At 39.3% G+C, this 16,541-nt stretch overlaps 1 protein-coding gene across 6 annotated transcripts in view; it reads right to left on the bottom strand.

Annotated features, from left to right (window-relative positions):
- Window positions 1-16,541, bottom strand: part of Crebrf (CREB3 regulatory factor) — a 79,916-nt gene that overhangs the window by 34,649 nt on the left and 28,726 nt on the right. For 5 of the 6 annotated variants that reach the window (XM_075941381.1, XM_075941379.1, XM_075941377.1 and 2 more), the window contains exons 2-4: window positions 6,944-7,138; window positions 4,585-4,710; window positions 1,210-2,299 (exon numbers count right to left, since the gene is read on the bottom strand). In XM_075941381.1, the coding sequence (XP_075797496.1) occupies window positions 1,210-2,299; window positions 4,585-4,710; window positions 6,944-6,952 (1,225 nt within the window). In that variant the 5' untranslated portion in view covers window positions 6,953-7,138. Of the gene's footprint in view, window positions 1-1,209; window positions 2,369-4,584; window positions 4,711-6,943; window positions 7,139-16,541 lie in introns of all 6 variants that reach the window. The other variant, XM_075941382.1, reaches the window with a different exon arrangement.

The following is a 16,541-nucleotide window of genomic DNA, read 5'->3' as shown; positions in this document are numbered from 1 at the left end:
GGTTTTATGCAGAATTGTTAGTATCAAAACTAATTTTGAATAGGGTGGTGGTGGCACACGCCTTTAATCCCAGCACTGGGGAAGAGGCAGGAAAATCTCTGTGAGTTCAAGGCCAGCCTGGTCTATAAGAGCTAGTTCCACGACAGGCTCCAAAGCTACAGAGAAATCCTGTCTTGAAAAACCAAAAACTAATTTTGAAGCAAGTAACTTTTGCTTAAACTTCACTTCTTTGTGCATTTTTAACTGTGTGTCGCTTGGCCATAAGATTTTTATAAATAGTGTCAGTCAATAGTGGCTACAGTCCAAACATGTAAATGTTAAGGTGAAGCAGCTCCCCACGGAGTCTGTTTCTTTTTCTCTTTCATTTATATGTACTGTACACTAAATGAAGCATCCTCTTTCATGTTCTTCAAGCTGTATTTTTTCTATTTGTTGTTTTTATTTTTTTAATTTTTTATAATTTTTTATTTGTATTTTATGTACACTGGTGTTCTGCCTGCATGTCTATCTGTGTGAGGGTGCTGGATGCCCTGGTACAGGAGTTATAGACAGTTAGGAGTTGCCAAGTGGGTGCTGGGAATTGAACCAAGGTCCAGCTCCTATTGGTTGCTTTTTAGAAACAGGCTCTCATTATGTAGTCTGACTGGCCTGGAACCAACTACATAGACCGGCCTGACCTCAAATTTGTGGTGATCCTCCTGCCTCTGTCTCCAAGTGTTGGGATTATAGGCATGCACCACATCTGGTATAGTATATATTTTCTTACTAAAATACAGCAGACACAAAGAAAAAGCTTGCCTTCAAACTGTTCACTAAGGAGGTTTTTGCTAGGTATAAGTATGAGTGATAAGAGCTGACATCACTTGGTTCACTATTCTACATGCACCTTAGCCACAGGAGGAGGACAAGCAAAACAGAGCAATGTATTTTAAATCTCACTTAAGTGTTCAAGAGGGTGGCAAAGTAGGTCACTTAACAAAAAATGATTAAGAATAAGTACTCATAGAATCAAGTCACAAATTATGACATAGGCACAAAATGATCGTAAGCATAAATAATGGCTTTAGAACTATGTGAATAGAAAGATACTTTTGATGTAAACAAAGACACAGTTATTTAATCTACCAAATAAACAAATAAACCATCCAAAAAGCCTTCTATCTCAAACAGTAAATAGAAAGGTCAATTTAATAAGCTGCAGAGTTATACCTGGTTCAGAGAATGTGTCGCTAATATCATCGTCTCTGTCATCCTCATAATCCTCTTCCTCCTCCTCCTCCTCCTCTTCATTTTCAGAAAGCTCATGCTCACTGCCAAACCCTTCATCATGGTCTTCATCATCAATATCATCTTCATCATCCTCATCATCTTCAGGAATGCATTTGGTTGGGTATTCTCTCATATTGTCAGAGACAAAAAGAGAATAATTGTGCTCTTCTTTTTTCTGGGATGACTCTGAAATAGAAGTGCTGGCAGAAAGGCTGCCACTCTCTGCTGTGGCAACTGACCCAGGACCACTCTGGGACAGAGGACTAAGTAATAGCTCCTGGGATCCTCTGAAAGGCAAAGCAGGAGTGCCATGACCCCGATGAGGCTCCATTCCCCTTTTCTCCTGTCTCTTAGCCACAGTTCCACAATAGCAGGTGTTCTCCTTGGTTGCATCTGTGTGTGCCTGGCTCAGCAAAGGCCAGCCCTGTTGTACAGGGCTGATCTTGACCTTTGCTTTTTTTACATAGTCTTTACATTCAACATGAAAATTTACCTTTTCATTATGATACAAGTTGGTCTTCACCATGATCTGTGTGCTTGAAGTAGGTTTACTTGCTTTTTGGACACAGTCTGACAATGGGACCTCAGCCTGAAGTGTCTTTGAAGAACACACAGGGGTAGCTGCTCTACTTGTGATCTTTTTACTAGGGAATGATGGGGGCAAGGGATTTTGTTTGACACTGAAGAAGGAATCAGGATAATAAAGAGAATCAGAAACAGACTGAGAGTCCTCACTATTAAGCTGGGCCAAGGTTGGAGTTTTACTTATGACCTCTTCATCTTGGTAAGGGCTAGAAAAGTCATCAAGACCCAGGTAGTCCACTTCTTTTGTCCCCCAGATGTCACAGCTGGTTAGTTTGGTGTACTTAGTTAAGTCTTCACAGTATGTATCCCACTGTTCCCAGTTTGAGGTTAAAGCATCCTCATTATCCAGGACATCTGTGAAAGACTCCAGATTTTCAATGTCTTTGCAGTCTTCCAAAGAAAGAAAGTTGTCTCTAGGATTCTGTTGATAATTCATCTCTCTATCCTAAGGAAGGTTTAAAATGGGAAATCACATACCATGCTTTAGGAAGAAAATATTCACCTCCATCCATACCTGCAAATATCAAAACAAATACTCTACCTCTGGTCTGTTTTAAGATAAAAGCTACTGACATGATACCTTCCCCTTACATCTATCTAAACACCTTCATTTCAATGGACAAGAAAAAGTGGGAAAATACACTCTTTGAAAAACTAAAGTACTAAAGTATGGGTCCAAACACCAAAGCCTCTTGTGATCTTAGAAGTTCTCTTTAGAAACTAAGTTCAAGTAAGAAGCAAATATTGAAGACCTAATCTTCATTACAGAATACCTCAACTTAAGTAAATATGGAGGCAAAGAGCCCAGAGACTGCCAAAAGTTGACTGTAAAATTGTAAAACCTACGTATTAATTCTTGGCACGGGAAGTTAGATATCCCTCACGCACTGCAAAGATGTGACTTTACAATGTAGCAAAAACATTCATAGAGTGGAAGCACACACCATTAATGCACTCAGAAGGGAGAAACAGGACTGTCTCTGGGAGTTTGGGGCCAGGCTGGTTTACATAGTAAGTTCCAGGCTAGCCAGAGTTAAATGGTAAAACTGTCTCAAAGATAAATAAAGTAAAATAAAATGTAGTTACATTCTACAGTCATGGAAAAAGAAGTTGAGCCCTAATGCACTAACACAAAAGGCTATCCATCATACATTTTTATGTTTAGGAAAAGCAAACTCCAGCTAAAAGAAGGCTCAGTGGGTTAAGGCTTGACGCCAAGCCTGATCACCTCAATCAAACCCCTGGGATCCACATGATGCAAGGAGAGAACCATCACCTAAACACATACACACAGACTAAATAAACTGGGGGGGGGGGCAAACTAAAGTATACAAGTATATTATCCATTCAAAGTAAAAAATATGTTCAAATGTGTACATATTCATCCTATCTGCTGGCATTAGTTACCTTTGGGGGAAAATCTGAAGAGTGGAGGCTCAGAAAGAGAATGGATTTTCAGTGTTCCAGTTTACTTTGTTCCATTTAATTTATAGTAGTTTGCACTTATTTTGTGTTGGATTGTGTGTGTATGTCTGTATGTGTGAGTAGTCTCACTTAAGTAGTTTATATATACCATACCCCAGTTTTATTAGGCATAAAATTCAATTGTTTTTAATGAATTCACAGATGTGCACTCAAATTCACAATTTTTCAGCATTTCTGTTGTTTAAATTACATATAATTAAAATTATATTGGGGGTAGAAAAAAAATGGCACAGCAGTTAAGAGCACTTACTGCTCTTCTAAAGGAACCAAACCAGTTTCCCAGGATGTTGTCTGGAAGCTCACAACCACATTTAACTCTCAGCTCCAGGGGAGATTTGACACCTCTGGCATCTTAGGGCACCTTCACTCACGTGCACTGTTAAAATATAAATTATTTCCCCCCTTTGGGCTAGGCATGGTGGCATAAGATTTTAATCTTAGCACTCATGAAGCCAAAGTAGGCAGGTTATCTGTGAGGTTTGAGGCCAGCCAGTCTACACAGAAAGCTCCAGGCCAGCCAAAGCTACAAAGTGAGATCCTGCCTTACAAAAAGAAAAGAAAAGAAGAGGAAAGGTGGGGTTGCGGAGATGGCTACAGTTAAGAGCACTTGCTGCTCTTGAAAAATACCTCGGTCCCATTCCTAGTATCCACATGGTGGCTCACAAATGTCCAGTTCCACAGAATCAGACATCCTCTTCTGGCCTCTATGGACACGTGTACATGTAGTACATAGTACCCCATACTCAAAATAAATTATTTTTCCCCGTGGGAATTTTTTTGTCTACCTCAAAAACCTGGAGAAGCTTGGAGCTGCTAATTTGTCTTGCCATCTCTAGCACACATCTTACGTATACATCAGTTCTTTTTTTTTTTTTTATTTTACATTAGTTCTTAGTTTGTGAGCTAAAAAGCCCTTTAACACACAGCTTACTCTCCTCATGGGCAACTAGACTTGAGGGCAGACGACCTCTTCACATGCTACTTTAATCAATTTGGGTATCTTTCAGAAATCACTAGACTTAGTCACAAGAATCAGCCTGACTCCTAGTTATATCCTTTTCCTTTTCTTAAAATCTGTTCTGTATGGTCCCCGCAATCCTTCTTCCTCAGCCTCTCAGGTTTTACCTGTGTGAGCCTCCATATCATGTACATTGTTTTCTCTTTTCAGACATTTATAAATAAAAACTCTATGACATCATTTTGATCTCAAATCAATTAAAACTAAAACCAAGAAAAGTTGCTTACCAGCTCATACATGAAATCTGGATCAGAACTGTTGGCTAAGAGATCTGTGCTCATCAAAGTCTGTTCTGAAAAGGTGTGGCTTCGAAAGGCATCCCCAAAAGGCGGGTCCATTCCGCTTACGCTGGGCTACAACAAAACCATTTTCACTTTAGGAGGTTAAAGACAGCTTCAAGTCCAACTTACTACACACGCCTGTCCTTATCCCAGCACATAATTTATTTCAGGAAATAATTCTGTCTCTTCTATAGGGCACACCAAGAGTTTTAACTAGCACTGAGCATGGACCTGTCTGTGAGGAAAACAGCCAAGATGTATAGAAAAAAGTCAGAACAGCAATTCTTAAAAAACAACTCCTAAAAACTGAAGGTGGGTCACTAGAGATGCCATTTGTTTGTTTGTTTGGCTACTTATTTAAGTTTTATAAACATTTCTTAAAATCTTTCTCTAACAAGACTGTTCTAATTTTCCTGAAGTAGAAATGTTCTCCCGTTTTCTTAGGGCTGAAGCAGTAGTAAGTCAGATTTAACTATATTCCTGGATCCAATATCTTACTTTCCCAAAAAAAAAGATAATCTTGGACATCTTTTTATTATTTTAATTTGAGGGGTGGGGAGAGATGTGGAGGTCAGAGGACAACTTGCAGAAGTCAGTTCTCTCTTTTCATCATGTGGGATAGGAGACTGAACTCAAGCCAATTGGCTCTGTAGCAAGAGCCTTTAACCCACTGAGCCATCTTGACAGACAAATTTAGGTATCTTCAGTCCAACCAACATGAACAACACAAGGGCCTCCTAAGTCTCCAAGACACAGCTAGAAAAGTGGGCTTGATCTTCAGATTTCTCTCTTCTTTTTACATTTCATCACCTATCCAAACCACCTCAGCTGTACACCCTGGCACAAATAAAAGCCACATTCTGAAATGTAACTCCAATAAAGAAATGAGCCCAGGTGGAGGTGATGCACGCCTTTAATCCTAGCACTCAGGAGTCAGAGGCAAGCAGATCTCTGTGAGTTTGAGGCTAGCCTGGTCTAGAGAGCATCCCAGCTCCAAGACAGGCTCCAAAGCTACAGAGAAACCTTGTCTCGAAAAACAAAAAAATAAAGAAAAGAAAAAAAAAATAAAGGAAGGAAGAAGAAAGCGAGAAACACTACAAACATTCTTTTTACTCTCCCACGAGGTGGTACAGCAAAGAGTTCTATAAGGCATTAGTGGTCTACGCACCTACGTTCTCCTTCCACACTGCTCATCTACCCTAACCTGCCTTCTCACTGCTCTCCTAGATACTCCCACATCAGCTGCTTTGTTTATAGTTTCCCCAGATCTTCTAAAACTTTGGGGTCTTTCTTCCTAGAAAAATTTTGTTTAAGAACAAGTTTTAATGTCCTAATTCAAGTAGTCAAGAAGAAAAATTTTGTTTAAGAACAAGTTTTAATGTCCTAATTCAAGTAGTCAATAAACAGCAAACCATACCTTGTTTATTTAGACACAAACTCTAAAAAGGGACATGTGGTCCTTTTGTCACAGATCTTGGGATGGACACCAGCCTCTGATCTTTTAAGTGTCAGTTACCAAGTCCTCTTCCTTACACTCTGCTGCAAAGTCACTAAACCATCCTAACAATTATTTTAGCCCTGTGCTCAGGGGACAGTCCTACACAGTCCCTCATAGGTGTCCCTAACTGTTCATTATTTCTAGACTTCTTTCCAGCACTCACTCTGGGAGTGGGGGTGAAAATTAACTATGAGAAAGGAAAGGGGTAAAGTTTGAATAAGAAGAATGGGGACAAATAAGCTTCCAGTTCTTATTTCAGTGATTGCCTCAAACCCAAAGAGACCAATTAAAAGGAGTTGTCTCAGCTTGGTGTAGTACTGTATGTCTATGATTTAGGCATTTTCAGGGCCAAAGCAGTAAGACTGCTATATTGAAACCAGTTTCACCTACACAGCAAGACAAGGTCAAGAAAGAGAGAGAGAATAAGAATATGAATATGAATGAGAGTTTACAGAACATATAGCTGTGTGTGCGTCCATGTGTAAAACAGAATCACCACTTCTGAACTGTTGTAAAAGGGATTTGGGTGGCAGATTAAATTTCTGGGTAATTCATTCTGTCCTCATAAACAAAGATGTAGCAACTAACCTATGTACTCACCATGCTCCTTGTGTCAAGCTCAATGAAATATTCAAGGCTACAGCAAATGAGGAACAAGAGAGCATGTACTCACATCTAGGTGAAGGCGGAAATAAGCTGTCTTTGAAGCTAGTGTATCAAGCTGTGTTAAGATGCAGAAAGGGCAACACTGTGCCCTTTCTACCAGCACAGAGAATCAAACTGTATACTCCTCCACATGTGGTTTACCTGAGGCATTTCCAAGCCCAGATCCTGTGAGTCCAATTCCAAACTTCTTCTTTGTCTTGTTTGTAAATTTCTTTCCAGCTTTACTTTTAATTCCAAGATCAAAGATGATTCTCACAATAAACAGCACGTTTTCCCAGAATGCCTTCAGTTCAATTGCTTGGGTCACCACTTTTTTAAAAAAATAATTTTGTAGTTCTGTCAAATAACAGAAAGTAATTTCACTGAGCTCCATTGAAAACAAGTTGACCTTTCAAACGAACATTAATAAAGAACAATGTGCTTTAAATAAGTCTTATAGTTGAATTTTCAAGAATTTTTTTTCATTTTGTAGTATCTACTATTCTGAAGCATACCCTTTAACATTGTTTATTTCTAAAATAAGGTTGGTCAATAATCAATCAGCAGCTGAAAGCAATGACATACACCTATAATCCCAGCACTCTGGAGATGAGATAAAAAGATCACAAGGTTGGGCTACCCTGAGCTACAGGTTTTAAGCCAGTCCAGGTTACTCAGAAAGACTCTGTATCAAATAAGCAAGCAAGCAAATAAATAAATCTGTAACAGTCTTTTTAAAATACTTTGATATATCCTCATCCTTTCTGTGATTTGAAAACTATTTTAGAGTCAAGCTCTCATTCCCTCCATCATCTTTTGAAAACCCATCGTAACATTTACTATATACTGACTATGAAAGTGAACTCCAGCTTCATCTCTTGTAACTCCACACCTGTCATACAAACAGGAAGAGAATTTAACATACCTTCTACATTAAACATCACATCTATAAGTTCACGAACATTATCCTCTGATTTATACATAAAAGCTGTCCTTTAAAAGTTACTATTTTAGGCTACAGGGTGCTCTCTAGTTACTGCCTAGCCCAGTGACTTCATGAAGTATACGCAAACTATTGCCTCCAAAGAGAAAAATGGCTCCATTTTTAATGGCCTGCATGTGGTAAATGGGACAAGAACTACTTTGCACAGTATTTCCAAGGGGTGGGCTAAGCTGATTGCAATCACTGGGCATGACATCTTGAAGAAGTGGAGGCTTTCTTCCCTTGTTTATGAAAACCTTAATAGAGAGAAACTGAAAAGCTACACCCAACTGCATCCTTTCTGGAAAGCGATTCTCAGAATATGATCCTAGAACCATCAACATCCACCCGGATGCATCAGAAATGCAGAATTACAGGCCTTAACCTTACCAGCAGGACATAAACTGAAGGTGTGGAGCTCAGCAGTGCACTTTAATAGATCCTCCTCATCTCCCTAGAGCTAAAAAGCAGTGACCTGCTCTTGCTTTCATTCAGTCCAGACACAATGTCACTTCTTAAAAAAAAAGAAAAGCCATCACTCCTTAAATTGAACTGTCTTCTTAGGTTCTCACATTCAGGAGATTAGAGGAAAAGAGAGAACACTGTTCAAGACTGACTGCTTGAACAAATGAGAGAAGAGACTAATTGTTCTACTTAATTAGGCTAATGAACTAACAGTCATTTGTATTTCCTGGATGTCTGTTGGCCCTTCCACAGCTGGCTCTCACGTCTACTTATACTGGTCCAGCTGAGGAAACACTGGCAAACGTGGTAGGCCCAGAAACAGAGTCCAAAATGCTTTTCAGTCCAGTCAACAGTCTAAGACAGCCGTTCTCAATCTGTGGGTTGCAACTCCTTTGGTCTTTGACAAATCTCTATCTCCATAAATACTGACATTACGGTTCATAAGAGTAGCAAAATTATAGCTATGAAGTATCAACAAAAATAATTTTATGATTGGAGATCACCACGACATGAGGAACTGTATTAATGGTCACAACATTAGAAAGGTTGAGAACTGCTGATCTAAGGAGATAAAATATTATGCAGAACCCTGACAGACAAGCTTTTTTTTTGCTCAGGTAACCTGACGGGGCCCAGCAGGTATATAGCCTACCACTACTCTCCCTCTGATTGCTCTGGGAAGAAAGTCATGTCATCTTTTCTAGACCTATTATTTAGTTCCAAAAAGGCAATTTCTTCATGCTACGCCTCTCAACTAAATTGACTAGTAAAATCCTGGTAATCTACATAACCTGATTATGGGGCTGTTACTTACTAAAATCTGAAACTTACCATTACAAGCACCAAGGTTTGAAACTGTGGGAAGAATGAAGTCCTAGTCAACATATACTTACTGGTGTCTACTAATGATGCTACCCTAATAGCCTGATCTAGCAGAGAAGCCAAAAAAGGGCAGACTTTGTTAGTCACAGTTTTCACCTGGATATTACACAGCACTGGGTGATAATAACAATTTTAGGACTCAGTTTTGTCATCTCTAAAAAGGGAAAAAGGAAAGGAGAAGAGAAGGAGAAAGGAAGGAAAGGGAAGGAAAAGAAAACATGTAATTGGTATGATGTCATGTCAGTAATGCCAGCTACCCAGAAAGCCTGAAGCAGAGGGTAGTGAATTCGAGGCCAGCTTGGGAAGTATACATAGCAAGAGACTCTAGCTCAGAGAGAGGGAGGGAGGGAAAGAAGAAGGGAGGAAGAAAGGACAATGGATTATATGATACAAAAGCAGAAAGGAGAATTATTTAGAAGCATGAATGAATAGAACACTGGGAGAAATGGATAAGAACGAAGTATAATTACACATATATACAAAAGTGGTTTAATAAAACACATTACATTGTAAGCAAAGGCTGACCAGATAGTTTAGTGGGCAAAGGCACTTGCTTCTCAAGCCTGAGTTTCATCCACGATTAAGTAGAAGGAGAGAAGTGACTTCAAAAAGTTGTCCTCCCAACATCCTCATGTATTCCTTGGAGCATGGACGTGAGAGTGCAAACACACACACACACATACACACAGAGTGAGAGAAAGAAATTTTTTAAAAATTGAAAGCCAAGGATAGGGCATGGTGCCCAAAGTTTTAATACCAACTCTCAGGAGATAGAGGCACGCAGATCTCTTTGAGTTCAGCCAGCCTGTCTACATAGTGAGTTCCAGGTCTGCTAAGGCTACACAATGAAACCTTGCCTTAAAATAAAATTTTATCTTATCTCTTACATCTGCAGTACAGGCTATTTTCCTTAATTATGTAACAAGAGTGGAAGATACAGGTATCTTCTCTAAGAATTACCATCACACAGCATCTCCCATGAGACATTGCTCTAAAACTGTATCATCTAATTCTTTTCCAGATAAAAGACAAACAAGGAAGTGGTTGCAGTTTCCCAGTCACTCTTCCTTTTGCTCACAGCACTGGCTTACCAGTTCTCAGGGAAGTTATGTGCATTTTTCAGGAGAGACAAAACTGGACCATCAGTATATCTGCCTAAAGAGGTTCTGGACCTGGGTTTTTAAAAAAATATTCAGCAACTTTTTCTAGGTATCATATAATCAATTCTGCACTGGAGCCCAGCTCTGTTGAGACAGGGAGGTGGGGTCAGTAAATGTTGAGCAGCAATGGTACCTGAAGAAAAGATAGTTCCAATCACTTTTACAGCCCTGCCAGGTCCAGCTCTCGGGTCTTTGGTTCTCTAGACATAGGCTAAGGCTTACTATGCACGTCAGATAGGGCAACAGCTAAAGTAATATAGTACACACAGTCAAAAGACAGCTTACAGAAGTTCATCCCTAGCTCCATGCAAACAATTCATCATAAATGACTTCAAAAACAAAACCCAAGAGTTGACTAGTGAGCTCCAAGCCCCTGTGCCCCTGAAAGTTTTGGCTACTCCCTAGTCACATCAAGAAACACAGAAGCCTCTTTATAGACTAATTGAAATGTGGTGGCTCATGCCAATAATCTCAGCACTTGGGTAACTGAGGCAGGGGGATCACTGCTCAAATTCCAGGCTAATCTGGACTACATAACAAGTCAGTGTCAGTCTGTCTCTCAGCATAAAAAAGGAAAGAATCATATACATAAACACACACACACACACACCCTCTTTAAAATGAGTAAGCAGATCTACACATGACAGTCAGAATCCCTTTTTACTACAGTAGTTTAGGCCACTCACTCCTTTTAGTAATTCGAAAATAGCTCCCTCAGTAGTAAACTGCCTTCTGAGTCATCCAACATCACCAGAGCAATGTTTAAAATTTTTGACACACCCAAGTGTATAGCTATTATCTAAAAAATGGAAAATAACAAGTGTTGAAAAGGACAAAAATAATCAGAACCCTCATGAACTGCTAGTAGAGATGTAAAATGGTACAGATGGTAAGGGAGAGTCTGGTAGTTTCTCAGTAAGTTAAAGGATTATCACACGATCCAGAAAACTCTATTCTTGACTTAAATAGCAAACACCCACATTCATAGCAGCATTAAACATAATATCCAAGAAGTAAAAACAATTGAAATATCCATCCATGTATACACAACAGAACAAGGACAAATGCAATTCTAACAGACATTACAACAAACCTTAAAAACACTATATTAAGTATATTAAGTCTGATATAAAAGAACAGTTACAGTTTCACTTACATCAAGTAAGTGCCTAGAGCAGAGAAAATTCATAAAGACAGGAAGTAGAACAGAGGGATTGGAGTTGTGATTCAAAGGACAGAGTTTCTGCTTGAGATAGTTAAATGTTTGGAAACAGTGGTGATGGCTACACAACACAATTAATATACATACTTAAAAATGGTAAACTGGTTCAAGAATGTTGGCTTATGCCTGTTGCCCCAGCACTCATGAGGCTGAGGCAGGAAACTGCCACAAGTTTGAAGTGAGCCTTAACTACACAGCAAGTAACACACCAGCCAGAATCACACAGTGAGACGCGTAACAAACGTGAAACGCTTTTATGTGTATTTTGTATTTCTAAATTATTGCTTTTTAATTAAAATTTTATTGTAAAGAACTTGCAAATAAAAGGTATCACACAGCAAGTCAGGCAGTGGTGGTGCACACCTTTAATCCCAGCACTCAAGAGACAAAAGCAGGTGGTTCTCTGTGAGTTCAAGGCCAGCTTGGTCTAATTCCAGGACAGGCACCAACGCTACACAGGAAAACCCTGCTAAATGGGAGGCAGTGGCGGGGAGGAGGCAGAAATCTTTTATAAATAAATAAGTAAATAAACAACAACAACAACAAAAAACCCTGCTTTGAAAAACCAAAAAATAGAAAATTAAAAAATAAAGATATCACATAGCAAGATTAGACAGATTCAAAGTCTATCCATTCAATGAACTAAAGTTAGAGTAGCCACACCAAAGCTATGCGGTTCACTTTGGATTTACATTTTCACAATCCATTGTATTTTTACACGCTCACCCATCACACAGAAACAAAAAAAGTTCTTGACAAAGCTAAAACCAGGAAATTAGTTTTATATCTTTTTTCCTAACTCATGTTCCATTACTTAAATTCCATTCTTTCTTATCACCTCATTACATATTTGTCCTTTCTTGATCTCCTTTCTGCATGTTTTATTACACCCATATGTACATAATGTGTATATGCACACATATGCATATTATAGGCTAGGAACTACATGAGGAACATGTGGATTCCTTCTGAGACTGTGTGGCCTTGATTAATATTATACATAGTAATCCACTTTATACATTTTCACTATCCATCTACCTGTTGATGGTGTAGTGATTCGAATAGGTATGGCCACCATAGACTCATGTTTTGAATGCTTGACCTACAGGGAGTTAGCACTGTTAGGAGTGTGGCCTTGTTGGAGTAGGTGTGGCCTTGTTGGAAGAAGTCTGTCAATAAGGAGGTGGGCTCTGAGATCTCACATATGCTCAAGCCACGCCCAGTATGACAGTTCACTTCATGCTGCCTGTATCTAGATGTAGACCTCTCAGCTACCTCTTCAGCAACATGTCTGCCTGCATGCTGTCTTGCTTCCCACCATGACATAATGGACTAAATCTCTGAAACTGCAAGCCTGCCCCAAATAAATGTTTTTCTTTATTAAGAGTTGCCATGGTCTCTTCACAGCAATAGAAACACTAAGACAGATTGACAACTAGGTTGCTTCCAATTCCTTGCTATAGTGAATAAAGCAATAAACACGGGGTTACAAATTTCCAAGTATTTTAGACAAGAAATATCAATGCACTATATACTATTATGTAATCCATAGGACATTGTTAATTTGTTCTGTCCTAGTATTTACTAGTCTGTACTCCAAATTTTTTCAAGTCTTTAAACTATAGAGATAAACCATTCTAAAATACTGACACTGGGCACATTGGCTCACATCTGCAATAGCAGCTTTCAGTAGGCAGAGGTAAGATCTCTGAATCCGAGGCCAGCATGGTCTACACAGCAAGTTCTGAAACAGTCAAGGTATGAATAGAGAGATTCATAAAAACAAACGAAAAACAGGTGAAACTGTCCCAAGAACTAATTTAAATAATGGGTTTCTCCAGAAGCTTAAAGGAAGAAAGAAAGCAAACAAAGGAAGGATGGAAAGAGACAGATGTGAGGAGAGGAGAGAGAAGGGGAGGAAGACAGAAGGAGACACTAAGGCTAAACTACTGATTTAGTCACATATAAAGCTTACACAATGGGTGCACCCAAGGAGACCTCTCTTGTTTGGCAAGAAAGGCAGCTTACCAACCACCTAAGTACCTTAGCCAACCAGAACCCATCTGTCACACATGGTTCACTTCACTCACTCTCTTCAAAAGTTCTTTCCCCTGTGAAAACCACTTTACTCTGGTCAAAATAATCCTTTCAACATTAATCAAGCCACTACTTGCTAGTACAGCAGAGCTAAGAGCTCCCAAGACCTTCACACCATTGAGGAAGCAAAAGCTTCTGCAAGAATGCACTGGGGGAAGTTCCCTCACAATGCAGTCCTGCTCTTGTATAAGAACTTCAGGAAAATCAAATTTTACACTTCAATAGCATACTTTAGATTCAAAAATTTACAGGTATATAAATTCCAAAATATACTATTACAGTTTGAGCCAAGAATTCCCCCCTCCCCTGACCCAACACACTGGACTTCTCTGTGTAATTGCTCTGGCTGTCCTGAAACTATGCTCTGTAGACCAGGCTGGCCTTGAACTCACAGAAATCTGCCTGCCATCATTGCCTTCTGAGTGCTGGGATTAAAGGCATGCACCGCCCAGCAAAAATTATTAGTGTAAGACCCTTATTATTTCTCAAGTCTTGCAGTCCCACTGCTAACAGCTCTTAAAGATAAAAGACAGACACGAAAAGATGAGACTAAGAAGACAGATTAGATTTTGTTCTTAAAGATCAGGGAGTGAATAGGAGAGCTGAGGTGAATATGAACAAATACAGTGTATGCATGTATTAAATTCTCAAAGAATAAATATTATTAAATATAAAGATCAAAAGGTATTTGAGTGGCCCAAACAGCACTGAGCCACTGTGATCCTTCTGCACTCCTACCCTGTAAAACCCCTTTATTGAACAGTCAATTCAAGTCTTCTATTAGCTTCACAAGAGTTTTTAAAATATAAGGGCTGAATGAGGTTTGCAACTAAAAAATAAATAAAAAGAATAAAAGTCACATTCTGCTGATAATTCTGAGGACCTGAGAGAATCTAAATCTCAAAACTGCTCTCTCAGGGCTGAAGAGATGGATCACTGGTTAAGGGCACTTGTTATTGCACAGGTTCAATTATCATCATGTTAGCACACAGTCATCTGTAACTCCAGTTCCAGGGGATCTAAAGCTCTCATCTGACATCTGTGCGTATTAGATATATATACTGTGCACCAACATACATGTAGTCAAAACACTCACACACATAAGATAATAAAAAATATCTATTTTAAAAAAATTAAAAAGTGATCTTTCTCCTTGAACTGAGGTCTTGAAGACACAAGATTTCTCATACATTTGTTCAATTCCTTTAAAAGACTAGGGGGGTAAAGTCCTTTTAACCAATAGAGAAGATACCAACACACCTTTCTGGAATAATTTAAGTTAGAAGGAAGAGTTACTTTTTTTTGAATATTTAAAATTTTTATTTAGTCATTTTAACAAAAAGGAATTTTTAACCACACACCCTGCTATTACACTATGGCAAAAACAGTCTACAGTATAAAAAAGTCCAGATGATCCCTTAACTAAACCCCAATTGTCTTAGTCAGGGCTACTATTGTTGTAATAAAACCCCATGACCAAAGCAACTTGAGAAGGAAAGTACTTATTTGGCTGATACATCCACATCACTATTCATCATGGTGAGGCAGAGGCCATGCAGGAGCGCTGCATACTGGCCTGCTCAACCTGCTTTCTTTCTCAACCAGCCCAGGGGTGGCTCCATCACAATGGGTTAAGCTGGAAGGGCTACTTCTTATTTCTCAAAACCACTGACTACAAGACTTTAGGGGTATTCTGTGGCCTGGGCTTATGCATTTCAATTGTTCCAGAGCATAGGGCCACTGAAAAAATCTTGACAGAAGCAGAGACTGCATTTCCAACCCAGAGACTTTTAGTAATCACTATGGACAAAATATTCAGCTTATATTTGTGCCACTGTTTACAGATTCAAGGCGCAAGACAGAATCTGGAGAAGAACAGGAGTCAGCATTTTGGTAAAATTATTCTAGTCGAAGTACATCATTGTCTATTTTATACGAATTAAAAAAAAACACTTCAGCAAGAGTAAGAGATCTGCCTAAGGTCATTAACTAATGATGCGTCTCAACAAACCTACCACCACAGACACTCTTCTCTCAATCCTAAATTTCCCTCAGCTTCCAAATATGCATGCATGTGCCTACCACCTTCAGCTAGGGTATCTGTGCTAACACCCCACCACCTCATAGACACTATGCCAGCAACTCCATCCAAGTGCTCCTGCTCCAAATTAGAACCATCTCTCTCTGACAGTCAGATGTAGAGGACTCATCTCAGATTCAACTCTTCCTTAACCATTTTACTAATTTATGCTGCACTTTTTTTTATTAATATACTGAACACTTACCTAACAATGCACACAAATAATCTAAGTTTAACCTTTATTGGCTCTCACTACCCTGAATCATTCCAACATTTGCCTATACAATTTTCCTCTCTCTAGGTCTTAGGCTTCAGTTTTTTTTTCTTTTTCCTCTCTCCCCACCTCGTTATTTTAAGATACAGTTTCATTGTGTAGTCCTGACTGGCCTGGAACTCACTATGTTCATCGGGCTAGACAACTCAGAGATCTGTCCGCCTCTGCCACTGTACCCAGCCCTATTTTCCTAAAGAAAATCAGGCTGCCCTCCAACTCAATCCTTTGGTCTGTGCCAGCTGAATGCTGGAATCACAGGTAAATGCTACCACACCAGGCATGAGGCCCTGTTTTGAAGTTATTCTCTCCCTTGCCTGCCAGATCTTAGTACTGTACTCCTAAGTCTGTAATGTCTAAAATATTCAAGATAACAAGTGAAACAATCTTCCCAACCGTATCTTCCACTTTAAATAAGCATGACTATTAGACTGACCTTACCAGCTCCCTGGCACCCTTCAGATGCTTACAATCCGACCTTGCCCCCTGAAGTCTCTCCAACAGAGAGACCTGGCTTGTGTATGTTTGTTCACAGCTTTCTTCTTCCTTGCTTTCACTGACAGTGACATCTCTGACTAACCATCATAGTCCTATTTCATTA

This window comes from Microtus pennsylvanicus, chromosome 11 (assembly GCF_037038515.1).
Source record: "Microtus pennsylvanicus isolate mMicPen1 chromosome 11, mMicPen1.hap1, whole genome shotgun sequence".
In the NCBI taxonomy this organism is placed as follows: Eukaryota; Metazoa; Chordata; class Mammalia; order Rodentia; family Cricetidae; genus Microtus; species Microtus pennsylvanicus.
This window is presented reverse-complemented; position numbering and strand designations above follow the sequence as displayed.